General features: G+C 34.2%; 1 protein-coding gene across 1 annotated transcript; it reads left to right on the forward strand.

The window, feature by feature from the left end:
- Window positions 1-13,277: 13,277 nt before the first annotated feature.
- LOC122501540 lies at window positions 13,278-14,345 on the forward strand. The gene has a single exon (XM_043611081.1). The coding sequence runs from the start codon at window positions 13,278-13,280 to the stop codon at window positions 14,343-14,345; it is 1,068 nt and encodes a 355-aa protein (XP_043467016.1).
- Window positions 14,346-16,177: the final 1,832 nt, after the last annotated feature.

Here is a 16,177-nt window from a genome sequence, read left to right on the forward strand (position 1 = left end):
TTTAAAGTCAATCAATTTGAATTAAACATACACGGAGAGAAAAATCAAGCGTTTGTAGTATGGACAGTTAAGCTTATTTCGTAAAAGAATGCACATGCGCAATATGCGTAAAACTTCTGCTGTATTTGTATAAATTTCTACGTTATCAGCATAAAAGTTCTACCTTTAACGCATGGGACGTCAGTATACTACGATTGCAAGAGATCCATGCTTTTTTAGTATATGTTTCATGCAACTGAGGTATAAAAACATGCCTCTTTAGCAGGACGTTCATACAAAATTAGCATAGGAAGTCTCCATACTACAAACGCTTGATTTTTCTCTCCGTGTAGGTATCTATAGGTTTTTTGGGTCGCTGATTACAAATCTGATGTCAGATTTCAAAAATTCAAAAAATCAAAAATAGCTGACATACCATTTTTAAAATTAATCGATTTTTATAAAAACTTTGTATCTAAGGGTTTTTTAGGTCGCTGATTACGAATCTGATGTAAGAATTCAAGTGAATTTTAGATTGGGTGAGATTCGTCTACAATTTTTTGCTTGTGAGTTTTTAAGTTTGGTGATTACAAAACTAGTGTCTATACAAATCAGAAAATAAAAAAAAATTTCCTGTTATTAACTTACAAAAATCCCATTTTGTATTTTTTTTTAGATTTTTAAGAATTTTTTAGTTTTTTTGGTTTTTTTACACCTGATGTTAACTTATAGGTATATAGTTTATCGCGTGAGTATATCAGGTGCGCATGTAGTCCTATTGGAGAATCTGCTTTTATTTCTATGGATCAGATAAACACTCCATTTCATATCTAAATCTGATTTCAGAAACACAGTGCTCATTTTTACATTTTTAGAATCTAACAGATTCGTAATCAGCAACCCAGAAAACCTCTACATACCTATGTTTCATTGAAATTGATTAATTAAAAATTTTTTATGACCGCCATTTTGATTTTTTAAAATCTGACATCAGATTCGTAATCAGCGACCCAAATTAATCGGATGCGCTTGAAAATGTTTACTCGGGGGTTTTTGAGGTCGCTGATTACAAATCTGATGTTAGTTTTCAAAAATTCAAAATGGCGGATCCAATATGTCAGATGACAAATGTAAAAATTTATTAGATTGTCACGAAACTTGTTACTCGAAGGTTGTTGTAGTCCCTGATTACCAATGTTTAGTTTATTTTTAAATTTAGATTGTGGGTTAATAATTAGCGGAGAAATTTTTAAATTAGTGACTTCGAAAATTCCCAAATAACAATTTCTAAGTAAATCCAATTAACTTAAGACAAAATTGACTGCCATGTTAGATTCGCGATTTTAAATTTTTAAAAACTAACATCAACTTCGTAATCAGCGATCCCAAAAACCCCCGAGTAAACATTTTCAAGCGAATACGATTAATTAAAAAAAATTGTCCGCCATATTGGATCCGCCATTTTGAATTTTTAAAAACTAACATCAGATTCGTAATCATCGACCCCCAAAACCCCCGAGTAAACATTTTTAATCGAATCTGATTAATTAAAAAAAATGTTCGCCATATTGGATCCGACATTTTAAATTATTAAGAACTAACATCAGATTCGTAATCAGCGACCTCAAAAACCCCCAAATAAACATTTTCAAGCCAATCCAATTAATTAAAAAATAATGTCCGCCATATGGGATCCGCTATTTTGAATTTTTAAAAACTAATTTCAAATTCGTAATCAGCGACCCCAAAAATATTAAGACATGAGTTATAAAGAAAATCCGTCCATATGAAAATTGTCTTTATAGGGTAAGTGTACTAATTCCTGCGGTATTTTGGTCAAGACGTCTTTTAACTATAAAATATAATTTTTAAATTGATCAAATTGAACTTATGTCTTATTAAATTTGTAGTTTGTGTTATTAAGATATGTTTACAATAAATAACATCTCTAAAATATAATTTATTTTAATAAATTTAATGAATTAAAAATAATATTCAATGCGTTTAATTCTGCGCGTTTGAGTCAGTTGCTGCGCATCAGTTGCTGCGCGAATTTAATTCCTGTGGGTCAGTTTCTGCGCATAATTTCGTGTTTATGTGTATAATACCGCAAACTACTATGAAATCAAAATGGGACAATGATTTTAATCAATGTTTAATTGAATAGAATATAAATTTATTAAAAATAAATATATATCATATATTAACAAAAGTAACAAATAATTTCTGAATTATCACATTTTTGAAACATTTACTTAAAACTTAATAACAGAATTCTTCCTTAATTAATTTATGTATTTATTAAATTTTCTTTAGTTTTTCCTCCATAATCTTCATTTTTTCTTTCATTTTCATAATTTTTTCTTGCTCTTTTTCAAAATAGATAGTCTATTGTAACCAGTCTTAGTTGATTTTCTGAGGGCGCAGAAATTAAATCAAGCCCAAATTCTGTGTTAATTACTACTCTTAAAAATAAAATATAATAACAGACAAAAATAAAGTAAAGTTTAATTTTTCTTTTAAAACAAGGTTTTCTTTATCTAAAATCATCATAATAATAACCAGTTTAAGTCTAAAAACAATAATAAAGCCTTTTTTCTGTAGGTATTTTTGCACCGCCAGCAGAGTTAGCAATAAAAATAAATAAAACCTTGAACACGTCAACTTTTAATTAAAATAAAATACATAAATATTAAGTTTTGGTATATACTTCCTATATCTATTTTAAAACTTACATCGTTAAGTAATTTTTAAAAAAAATTTCAAAATTATTTGTGCCCTGAACAAATGTATTCACTTAAATTATTAAAATGCCGCAGAAACTGAAGCACCCGCAGCAATTGACGCACTTACCCTATATTTATTGCATATATTTATATGTTGATTGCAATATTCTTGTTATGTTGAAAAAATATGAAAAGGCGCAAAATGGCACATATTGGCGTCAAAGTAGACATGCTAAGTAATCGTTCTATAACTTGTTTTTCCAAATATTATGCGGCTCGGAGGAGCTCGAATAACTGAAAGTCGGCACTCTATTGAAAAATCCACTATTTGTTAACTTCAATGGAGCTACATTTTAATAAATTATATTTTTTTAAAGTAACTATTGGGTCAGAATTCGTGAAATTTTCACAGAAAATAAAAAGTATTTTTTTTAAATCGAAGTGTTGAAAAAACATTTCTATTTGGCCTTAAGAATGTGTCCACCAAAAAACAGGAAAAAAATTATTTTTTATAAAAGTTATTGCAAAATTAATTTTTTAGCAACTTTTTAAACAAAATTTTATTTCTCCTAAATGAATGAACCGATTTAAATGAAACAAGCGGGAATATCAAGGGGATAAAATATACTTTCGTTTAGAATTAGAAAATTTTTAAAAAGTTTATTTTTTAATAATTATTTAATAACGTAGAGTGTTTTCAGGACCTTAATTTTTGTCAAATAAAATTGTTTATATTGTGGCCTTGGGTCCAAAAGATTTGAGAAAGTTGTTAAAAATCAGCAATTATTACTTTATTTCATCGTACTATCTGAACCACATTTCCATGCTGAAAATTTAAATTTTATTTTTGAAAAATTAAAACAAAACAACTACCCTTATAATTTCATAAAAAAGAATATCGATCAAAGAATACAATTTTTGACTTTGAAAAATAATAATAATAACGTTATAAATTTTGACAGAAAATTGATCGAACCTTCACGCACTATAGTAATTCCATATGTGCCTGATATTCTCAAACCAACCATAAACCTATGTAAAAAATTAAATATCTCAATAGTCTTTTCAACCCTTATGAAACTTCATAACAATTTACTTCCATCCCCTAAGGACAGAATTCCAAAATTCGAGAAGACCAACGTTATATATAAATTAAGTTGTAATGATTGTAACGGCATATATATTGGCCAGACAATACAAGAACTAAGAAAAAGAGTTTCTGCTCATAAACATTCACAACTACGCAAAAAGACCAACACAGCGTTATGTAAACACTCTACGAATTTAAAACATACATTTTGCTTCGACCAAAACAGCGTTAAAATCTTAGATGTCGAAGGTTCTTATAGAAACAGAAACTTTTTAGAAATGTATTACATCGCAAAGGACTCAAATTCCGTAAATTTCCGAACTGATATTGACAATCTATCAATAATGTATTTTGATATTATTGGAACATGTGATAGAATTTCGAACACTAAAGGACAATAATTCCGGTGCATACCTATACATCTATGAAATAACCTTCATATTATTTGAAGGAATTTCTGTCACTGTGAATCAATCTTTATATATTTTTTCTTCTACAGTTTGTGTTGCGTCATAGACTTTACTATTGTATATTTTATGTTTTTTTGAAATTGTATCACTGTCCTTTGTAATGATGAGCACATGTGTTATTTATTTTGTTTATTATTTTTATGTTTATTTATCAATTTGGAATGTTCTGTTGGATTTTTATTTATTATAAAATGAAGGAAGTTTCGATGGTTCTTGTTCAAACAAGAATCCAGTAAATCCGAACAAATTTTATTCCATTTTTTGACAGGTCTCGACTTTGAGGTTATGTTGGCCTTTAAAAACTTTTCGAATTTAAATTTTTTAAAAGTTTTATAATTTTGTATCATTGAACAATGTGGTAGGTTTATTCCACACACAATGTTGCTATTGATTTCATATTTTCTATTTACTCAACTTTTTTATATTTTTTCTGTAGTCCTGATGAGCTGTGTTCACAGTGAAAATGCATTCGATGAAATAAAGTAATAATTGCTGATTTTTAACAACTTTCTCAAATCTTTTGGACCCAAGGCCACAATATAAACAATTTTATTTGATAATTATTTAATAAATTTTTTATAAACAATTAATTTTTTTTAATGTTCTGCGCCTTTTAAAAATTTGAAAAAAATATTAACATACACATAAAACTATAAGAAATCAAAATCCGTTGAGAAAATTTTGGAGCGACAATTATTTTAAAAGTTATAAACAAATTATATTGGCGCGGTGTTGTGCATCAACGCTGAACTTAGTTTTTGATCATTTTTATCAATTTTTATGGTTATATAATTGAATAAAAATGTTAATTTGACAGTGTTTTGTTCATTTCGTAGTTAAAAATAATGTTTTAATTCTGAAAATCATCAAAATCGCATCTCCGTTCAATATAATTTGTTTATAACTTTTAAAATAATTGTCGCTCCAAAATTTTCTCAACGGATTTTGATTTCTTATAGTTTTAAGTGTATGTTAATATTTTTTTCAAATTTTTAAAAGGCTCAGAACATTAAAAAAAATTAATTGTTTATAAAAAATTTATTAAATAATTATTAAAAAATAAACTTTTTAGAAATTTTCTAATTCTAAACGAAATTATATTTTATCCCCTTGATATTCCCGCTTGGTTCATTTAAATCGGTTCATTCATTTAGGAGAAATAAAATTTTGTTTAAAAAGTTGCTAAAAAATTAATTTTGCAATAACTTTTATAAAAAATAATTTTTTTTCCTGTTTTTTGGTGGACACATTATTAAGGCCAAATAGAAATGTTTTTTCAACATTTCGATTTAAAAAAAATTATTTTTATTTTCTGTGAAAATTTCACGAATTCTGACCCTATTGGTTTTTTTACTTCAATATATCTGTTGATGAGAAAAAATAAGTACTGATACAAAAATAATTAATTTATTTCTAGATATATTAAGTATTTCAATCAAAAACATTTTATTATTTTATCTTAAATGTTTAACTTTAAATAGTTCTAGGAGATACAATTTTTTATTATTTGACAAATCCTTTATGCAATAAATTCCTTATTTACTATTAAATACTGTGGATAAATTCTTTTGTGCATATTTGAAAGTTGAAAAATTGTATTTTTGGCCAAAATTCGACGATCCTGGCCCACTGTGCCGTGTAGAAATTTCTTATGAGGAATTAGTGAGGTGTGTATCGCATTGTAAAAATGGAAAGGCTCCCGGAGTCGATGGAATTTGCAATGAGTTTTATAAATGTCTCCCCCAAAATTGGATTTTGTTTATGACCCACCTTTTTAAGGTGGGCAAAAGAAACTGTTACAAAAAGTTGTAACCAATAACATTGGTCAATTGTGTTGCGAAACTGTTCACTCAGATTATATATACTCGAATGGTGGATTGGTCGGATAAATTAAATTTGATTCATGAATCACAATTCGGGTTTAGGCGAGGTAGAAGTTGCTTAGACAACCTCTTTACTCTTCAGTTAGTCATACAGATTCACTTATATAAACCAAAAGCAGTCGTATACGCAATTTTCATCGATTTTGAGGGAGCCTTTTCATCTATTTCACATTCACTCTTATGGGTAAAATTGTTTAAATTAGGTGCAGATAGTAAAATAATTAAAATTCTGAAAAGTTTTCATTCTCAGGCTTTCACTTGTATTAAAGATACTCGTGGTACTACTGAATTATGTGCAAGTTACTAGGGGGGTTTTACAGGGGGAAATCCTTAGCCCGCTACTCTTTTTACTGTTTTTATGGGATATGGAGAGTTATTTTTATGAGAGGGGATGTAGAGGAATTACAATCGACCATAAGACAGAAATTATGATGCTGGGTTTTGCGGATGAATATGTCATGCTCTCAGACTCACCCTCTGAATTGCAAAAAAAAAATTTAATGTCTTGCGTGACTACTGTGAGAAGAATGAACTAACAGTTAACTCTGACAAGACGAAAGTGGTAATTTTTACGAAATCTGGGAGGTCGGTTGCGAAAAAATTCAAATTTTTAATTTTGGAGAAGAGCGTATTGAAGTGGTAAAGCAATACACGTATCTGGGAGTCATTTTTTTAATTCAGGATCTTTTTCTCAACAAGCTGCTAAGGCGACGAGCAGCGCGAATCTAGCGGTTGGAGGGATTTTGAAAATAATTGTTTCGTTGGGAGCGGATTCTTGGGACTCTTACACCAGACTTTTTCAAAGTCTGGCTGTTAGTGTTTTGTTTTACGGGATCCATACCTGGGGTCTCCGACATCTAGACCAGATTGAAAAAGACCAACTTTCGTTCTACAAAAAGCTTAATTACTATTGCCGATAAATACACCTGGGTACGCGGTTAGAAAGGAGACGGGCACTCTTCGGCTGGCCTACGGAGTGCTTTCTTTAACACTAAACTGGGTCCAAAAAATTTCAAAAATGCATTCTTTCAGATATCCCAGGCAGTGTTTTGAAAAACTCAGAGAATTGTCGTTGAGTAGCCCTGGATTCCGTTGGCGTTTCTGGGAGTTTAATTCTGGAGAGATATGAAAAATTCCTCAGGAGCATCGATGAGGCGCGTTTCTCTTCGTCGAGTAGTCTTTTTATTTATCCTTACCTTTCTCTGTACTCAAATACACAACCATATTTAAAAAATAGAACTTCATTAGTTTTTAAAAGAACCATGGCTCAAATCAGGATAATTAATAAATATTTATATAGAATAACAACCAGAAATTACGTGTATTGCTTTAAAAAGGATAGCTATTGTCTGTACTGTAAACTTGAGCTCGATACCATTGATGCCTGGCTGAAAGTAATTTCGACCGACGATATAGGAGTAGCAAAAAATTTTGTTAAATTGATTGAGAAGATTTTAGATGAGCGCATAAAAGTAGAATTTTAAAATAAATAAAATTAAAAGTTTGTATAGTATGTAGTTTTAATATTACACAATGTAATTTAGTTTGCTATCGTCAATGAGACTCCTCTTGTATAAACCTAAGGGTTTGACACGAGTTAATAAACGAACATTACGATAAATATATTTGTAAAAATTAAAGCTTGTTAATATTGTTTATAAATATATAACAATATTAACCAAGTTTATAATTATATAAACTGTTTTTGACAATATTAAAGATTTCACCCAGGCGCGAAAGCCCAGTAATAAGGGGTGCATTTAAGTGGATTGGTACTTTTATGCCCTTAAACTCCAAACCAATTCACTTTAATGCTTCTTAATATTGCAAAGAGGAGTTGGCATCAGTTTTACCAATTTTTAAAAATTTTTTTAACTAAAAATCGACTTTAAATTGTTTATAACAATATTAATTATTTATGAATCTTAAAAAGCATGTGTACTTCTCTAGATTATTTATCTGAAAAGTTACAGTTAAAATTCCAAATAAATCCGTCAAAAATTAAGCGAGTTACAGTGTACGCAGTTTTGAAAAATGTAGTTTTGAGAAAAACGCATTTGAAATTTCAGAATGCATTTACTGTATGACATATTTAAAATAGTGACTTAACAATTTTTCACTTTTACTTAGATATTCCACTACCGTATAACCACTGCATTATATTTATGCTTTATATTTTGTATTATACTTAAACTGATTTGTACCCCCAAAAATTACACTGGGTTACAAAAAAATGGTCATGTCGTGTTTATTTAAAATTTACTGTGTTTATTAAAAGTTTAGGTGTCACTGAATAAGAATATACTACAGACGGAAAAATAATTATTTTAATTAGAACACTCTGTTAAAAACAGAATGTGATAAAAATCAGACAAAGATAATATTTGTCTAAGTTTGAGAATGCAAGCGTCTCTTCTTATATAGAACTGGTGAAACAAGTTGCTAATGAGAGGAAGAAACTTTGGCGCACCCTGGTGGCACTTATCCTAAGTAATTTCAAGCATATACTTTGAAGCAGCGCGGGACATTTCAAAATCGAACACCAGGATGCGCCAGAGCTTCTTTCACTCACTAACAAGTTGTTTTAGGGTACAGTCACACGATCCAATGCATCTGCAGGTTGAGTCCACAATAAAATAAATCGTCTCGATTTCGATGCGCAGTAAACAAAAATGTATAAACGCGCATCGAATCGTCTTGAAAGTCGAGACGATTTTTAGCTATTCTGGAATCAGCGGCATGATGCATGCATGCAAAAACATTTGACCTTTCGCACCTCATTTTCCGCTTTCGGAAAATCATTTTTCTGGCGAGATATTTAAAATTGATTAAAATTTAAAAATAACGTATTACTAATTATTACAATAAAAAATAAAAAAAATTGAACGTTTATTATAAGGAATATGTTGCGGACGCATTTTTTAAATAATAATTATATTCACAGCGACCACTCTTAAAGAGTCCCGACTGTCCGATCTGAAGAGAAGGGAGTAGACTTAGAATGCGTCAGTGGTGGCATCACCCTTTTAGTTAGTTGCTTTTCGGCAAGCGCACTGATCGCGTGTACTGGTAGTCGCCGTGATTCACATTTTATATTTTACTAAATTCACAAGTTTATCAATTATTATTAATATTCCACTATGTACTATTTTGTTAGTTTATTTTATTAATAAATGTTTTATACAAGTAAATTGGTAATAGCTTTGAGGTTCCCCTTTTTCTTATAATTAATTTTCGCAGTCTCACAAATTAGCCATTTTTAATTGAACATTTTTAACATTGGTCCTTCGAGCCGGATCCCTTTGCGATGGATCCTACGTCAGCTTTTAGTGAGATTATGAACCTATATGTTGTAAGAATCTATGTGAACAAGTGCATTAAATTTAACAAGTTACTGTGAGAAGTAAAAGTGGTGGATAATGGCGGACAAAACCCACGCTTCGCACGACGCCGAGAAAAATGCAACGCAGCACGAGGATGGCAGGGGGAGAGTTTCCGCCTTGCGCTCACCGGAAAAGGAAGCCCAATTTCCCCTCCTAAAGAAAAACAGACCCGAAAGAGCAGTCGAAAGAACTTCGGCAAGCAGCGAGACCGCTACGTTGACATTTCTAAAACAGTAGAAAGGAAGGCAAAACCCAGGAACTTATTCAAAACATGGGACTCGACAAATCCTCCAATCGGTGCGGCGTCAGAGAAAAGTGAATCAAATTAAGGAACAACAATGTCTCACACGGCGACTAGTCGAACGAGCTCAAAACGAACGAGTGCTAATGTCCTCGAACGACGACGTCTAGAAATTGAGCTCCGCACAGCCAAAGAGATCGAGCAATTAGAGGAGAAAGAGGCACAGCGACGACTTGAGCGTAAAACGAAATTATTACAATTACAAGCACGAATGGAAATAGCTGAACTAGAGGAAAGTGGCAGCCAGTATACCGAAACTGCTCCATCGGAAGAAAGCGAGAAGGATGACGCGAAAAAAGTCACCATCGAGAAAACAGAATCTTTGGCACATTTAACGGAACAATTGGCAAATGCAAAGGTTCGATCCTGGTTCGCGTCAGGCGAAACGGAGAAACAAAACGAGGAACCAGAACTGACTGAACACGGTGAACGAAAGATAGAATCTCTCGTTCAAACACAACCTAGATGCTCCGTGAGGCCCGAGAATAATTTACACCGATATATGGCGCGTCAGGCTATGGGCAGAGACTTGCCTAAATTTGGGGGATTAGCGACAGACTGGCCGCTATTTATTAGCACGTTTCGACAGACGACCCTAGAGTGTGATTATCAACCGAACGGAAATGTAATGCGCCTTCGAAATTGTCTTACAGGTGAAGCGCGAGAAGCAGTAGAAGCTCTTTTGACGACAACAAAGATCGATAAAATAATAGAAACGTTGGAACGACGTTTTGGCCGACCAGAATTTATCATTCAAGCGCTAATGCTAAAAGCAACCGACTTCCCAAAAGTGAAAGATGACAAACCCGTAAGTGTCGTGAGATTCGCGGACGCGGTAACAAATTTAGTTGCGACGATAGAAGCACTCGAGAGAAAAGACTATTTAATTAATCCAATATTAACGGACGCGTTAGTACAAAAATTATCGATTGGAATGCGTTTTCGATAAGGAGATCGTATCACGAAGGCAAACCAAACTGCCACGTTGTCGGAATTCGCGGAATTTTTGGATTCGGAAGCAGTGAATACGAGTTTGTTTTGTAACCCGTTTTCCGAAACAAAACAGTCGAAAGACTGCAAATCAGTGTAGTCAATAACTGACGAAAAGGATGACAAACAACAAAAGTGCGTTTACTGTGAGAAATTTCATGCGATCACGATGTGTAGTACGTTTAAAAAACTAGATAATAACGCGCGATGGAAATGGCCAGTCGAAAACAAAGTGTTTTAAGTGTTCAACAAGCAACCATAGACGAAATAAGTGTTAACGCAAGCTGTGCCGTAAGGATGGTTGTACGAAACCACACCACCCGTTGCTACACAACGATCGGCACGAAATTAAACCCGTAAAAAATAGTGTCGCACCAAACACCGCGAGTGCCTTCAATAACGTCCCTCAGAGTGATCATTCCCAACTAGAAAAGGATTTCCCAACGAGAGAAAAAACGCGTAATAATGATAATAGTGCCTGTTACCCTTGAAGGCCCTAACGGACAAATAAAGACATTCGCGTTCTTAGATTCGGGGTCAACGACAGCAATAATTGATTCAGAACTCACGCAAGAACTGGAACTTAAAAGTTATGTAGATCCACTCAATTCAAAGTGGATGAACAAAATGATCTACGAAGATACATCGTCGCGACGTGTGACTGTACGCGTAATCTGTGAAAATAACACTTTTTGCCTCGAAAACATCAGAACGATGAGATAGCTTGAATTGCCTTGCTAACCATTTGAAATAGACTCGTCGAAATGGAACCATTTAAATGGCGTCGATTTACCAGACACAGCAGGAGCTGTACCACGAATCCTAATCGGAAAGGATCACGCTCACGTGAAGATACCACAAAAAATCATCGTAGGAAAACCTAATGCACCGATCGCCAAACTCACTCCATTAAATTGGACCGTACATGGCCTTTTCGTCGCGGCACGTGTAAATTCCGAATGCATACTCCAATTTTATGATAACGAAGAAGAAGATAAAATCAGTCGCCAAATGACAGATTTTTGAACCACGGAAAGTTTTGGTGTCAACACGCGAATTAAAACGTTGCGTTCGAAAGAAGATACCCGAGCAGAGGAAATTGTATCGAAGACCGTGAAACACGAAAATAATCAATGGGAAGTTGGATTGCTGTGGAAGGCCGACGATGATGCTCTTCCTGAAAGTAGAAAGATGGCCGAAAAGAGACTTCAATCTTTAATAACAAAGATTAGACAGAATCCGGACTTTAAACTGCAGTATGATAAAAAATGTCCGACTAACTTATCAAAAACTATGCAAGGGAACTTACAGCTGACGAACAAAGGGACGTTACAAAAAGAACCTGGTATTTGCCCCAATTCGCTGTGACAAACCAGGACAAATACGGCTTATCCTCGAGGCAGCAGCTAAAAGTCATGGAGTTTCTTTAAATGATCGACTTTTAAAGGGACCTGATTTGCATAATTTTCTGGTAAGAATCCTCTTTGTTTTTCGGGAACGAGTCATAGCCGTTTGCGGAGATCTAAAGGAAATGTTCCATCAGATAAAAATTCGGAAGGAAGATCAAACAAGCCAGCGATTCCTAGTTCAAGACAGTGACAGCGGTAAAGTGATAACTATGCAAATGGAGGTGATGATTTTTGGATCAGTTTCGTCACCTTACGTTGCTCAAGAAATCCGCAACCGAAATGACAACAAGTTTAAAGAAGAACATCTGGAAGCGTGTAAGGCTATAACTGATCAACATTATATGGATAATTATCTGGACAGCACTAACACCATCAAAGAGGCTATTGATCGAACAGAGGCTGTCGCAAGGGTTTACAAGAAGGGAGGTTTTGAAATACGTAACTAGATGTCTAATTCACCCGAGGTACTGGACTCCTTGCCATCTGAATCGGTTGCTCAACGAGGAACCAACTTGGCGTTCGCCGACGAGGATTTCACACGAGTGCTCGGAATAGCATGGTCGCCCAATCAGGATACGTTCATCTTCTCGGCGAATTTCCCACGTCTAGACAACCGATTGATCAGCGGAGAAAAACGACCAACGAAGAGAGAAGTATTAAAAATGGTTATGTCTGTTTTCGATCCTCTGGGGCTGCTGACCGTAATGACCATCCGAGGAAAAATTTTAATGCTAGATATATGGCGTGCAGGAATTGACTGGGACACGTTACTTCATGACAATCTGCTTATCAAGTGGAAGACCTGGCTGAAGGATGTGCAGGAGGCAAGTCAACTTCGAATTTCTCGCTTTTATTCCCTGGGAATAGGTAAGCTGGGTGATGCACATTTGCACGTTTTTTGCGACGCAAGCGAGCAGGCATTCGCGGCCGCCTATCTTCGACTGGAGGGGGAAACCGGCAAGCGAATAGCTTTAGTAATGTCGAAGAGTAGGGTGGCACCTCTGAAACCACTTACCATCCCAAGGCTGGAACTTTAGGCTGCAGTCATGGGCAGTAGATTGGCACAAACAATTATCGAGAAGCATTCAATAAAAATATCCAAAAGGACGTTTTGGACAGATTCGCAAACTGTATTAAAGTGGGTACATTCCGACGCAAGGAAATATCAACACTTCGTTGCGCACCGCATAGCCGAAATCCTGGAAACAACGAGAGTGCAAGAATGGTGCTGGACCCCGACAAGCGATAACGTTGCCGACGACGCTACCAGAGACTCTGATCACTTGTCTCTTTCGAACAATTGTCGATGGCTAACTGGTCCTGAATTCCTGCTACTCGAGGAGCATCTTTGGCCGATGGAAGTGCAGAAATATCTGAGCGAGGAGATAGACAAAGAATTACGCAGAGAATTTACCTTGGTAATCAGTGAGGCGAGTAAATTTCCATTTGACTGTTCTAGATTTTCTAAGTGGTCACGACTAATCCGTTCAATGGACTGGTTCCTGAGATTTATTAAGAAAATACGAAATCGAAGCAAGGACAATCTAGAAGAGGAGTTGACAGCTCAAGAAGTTCACCAGGGAGAAATTCATGTCCTAAGAATGGCGCAACTCATGGATTTTGAGCAGGAGCTGCGTCACCTGAAGCAAGGGAACGTCTTACCATCATCATCGAGATTAAAAGAACTTTCACCGGAACTCGTAAAATTGTTGATATTGTCTTATCATCAACAATCAGAGCATCAGGGACGAGAACGAGTTGCAAACGACCTCCGATCACGGTACTGGATCATCAAAATTCGGAGTGGGGTAAGAGCCGTATGTCACGACTGTCAATTTTGTAAAATAAGAAAAGCAAAGCCCATTGTACCAAAAATGGCTCCGCTTCCAGACCTACGAACACAAGACCTTGTAAAACCGTTTACGAATACTGGAGTCGATTATTTTAATTCATTTTATGTGACAATTGGCAGACGTCGAGAGAAAAGGTATGGAGTCCTTTTCACTTGTCTTAACATTCGAGCAGTACACTTAGAAATCGCCAATTCCCTGTCAACGGACTCGATAGTAATGGCACTAAGACGAATGATGGCGAGAAGAGGAAAACCGAGATAAATCTACTCCGATAATGGAACCAACTTCGTGGGTGCTAATCGAGAGCTGCGTGAAGCACTTAATGATCTCAATCAAGCAACAATCCAACAGCAGACGGCAACACAAGGAATTGAGTGGCACCCTGGTGCTCCTTACATGGGTGGCTGCTGGAAGCGGCTCGTTGGTTCCGTAAAACGAGCAACATCCAAAAGAAAAAATTCTTCAAACACTGTTCGCCGAGGCGGAATATTCGGTAAATTGTCGACCGCTTACTTATGTTTCAGATGATCTCAATGACCAAGAGAGTCTAACACCGAACCACTTTCTGTTGATGTGGAGAGGCCCTTACAAATACCATGGAGCACCAGGCGGGTTTACTCCCGATTACTTGATACTTCGAAAGCAGTGGCGCCAAGCTCAGCATCTTGCTGATCAATTTTGGCGACGATGGGTGCGAGAGTACGTACCAACCCTCAACCGACACAGCAAGTGGCACCAGCAAAAAGCAGATCTTAAAGTGGGGAACCTTGTAATTATTTGGGACAATCAACTTCCACGAAATCAATGGCTGCGTGGAATAATTACTCATGTTGTACCAGGGAAAGATGGACATGTAAGAGTGGTTGATGTCAAAACCAAGGCAGACACATACACAGGAATACTGGAGGGAGAATGTTGCGGACGCATTTCTTAAATAATAATTATATTCGCGGCGACCACTCTTAAAGAGTCCCGACTGTCCGATCTGAAGAGAAGGGAGTAGGCTTAGAATGCGTCAGTGTTGGCATCACCCTTTTAGTTAGTTGCTTTTCGGGAAGTGCTCTGATCGCGTGTACTGGTAGTCGCCGTGATTTACATTTTATATTTTACTAAATTCACGAGTTTATCAATTATTATTGATATTCCACTATGTACTATTTTGTTAGTTTATTTTATTAATAAGTGTTTTATACAAGTAAATTGGTAATAGTTTTGAGGTTCCCCTTTTTCTCATAATTAATTTTCGCAGTCTCACAAATTAGCCATTTTTAATTGAACATTTTTAACAGAATTAATTGTAAATAAATTTCTCTTAATTTGTGACATATTTTAAATAATAATACAAATTCACAATATTAAAATATGGCAAAAAATAAGAGAAATTTATTTACAATTAAATCCTTATAATAAACGTTCAATTTTTTTTCATTTTTGCTTCCTCATAAGGAAGCTTTGCATTCGTGACGATTTTCAATTTTTCAAAAGAAGGTTATATGGACTCATTTTCATCTATAACATATATGTATATTCAATTCTGAGCAAATGTCCAGATGTATGTGTGTGTGTATGTGTGTATGTGTGTGTGTATGTCACAAAAATTGTGTACAAATTATCTCAAACAAATTTTTATGGATTGTCTTGAAATTTTGCAGGTTTATTGCAGTCATTAATACCTAAAATCTGACACAAGGATTTTCAAAAATATCTAAAAAAAAAATTTTATACAATTTTTTTAAAATTCAAAAAAAATTTTTTTTTGTATTTTTGTAAATAATTTTTTTATCTGTTAATATTTTAATTAATTATTCTCAAAATTACATTCCTGACAAGAAAACAAATCGATTGATGTATACAAAGTATATTTTTTATCAAAATTTATAAAATTAATAGAAATTTTTCTTTTTCACAAAAAATTCAAATTTTGTATTTTTTCATAATTTATTTAATATTAATATTTTTAAATGATTATTCTATCATAAAAAAGAAGCAATTTGCATATGAAATAGAGGTGTGTATTTAATCGAACCGAACATTAATCGACTCGACAACAGAAAATTCGAATCATTTCGAATTGCAAAAGTTTGCAAACCGCA

The sequence above is a fragment of the Leptopilina heterotoma genome, unplaced genomic scaffold (genome assembly GCF_015476425.1).
Source record: "Leptopilina heterotoma isolate Lh14 unplaced genomic scaffold, ASM1547642v1 Lhet_210, whole genome shotgun sequence".
Classification (NCBI taxonomy): Eukaryota; Metazoa; Arthropoda; class Insecta; order Hymenoptera; family Figitidae; genus Leptopilina; species Leptopilina heterotoma.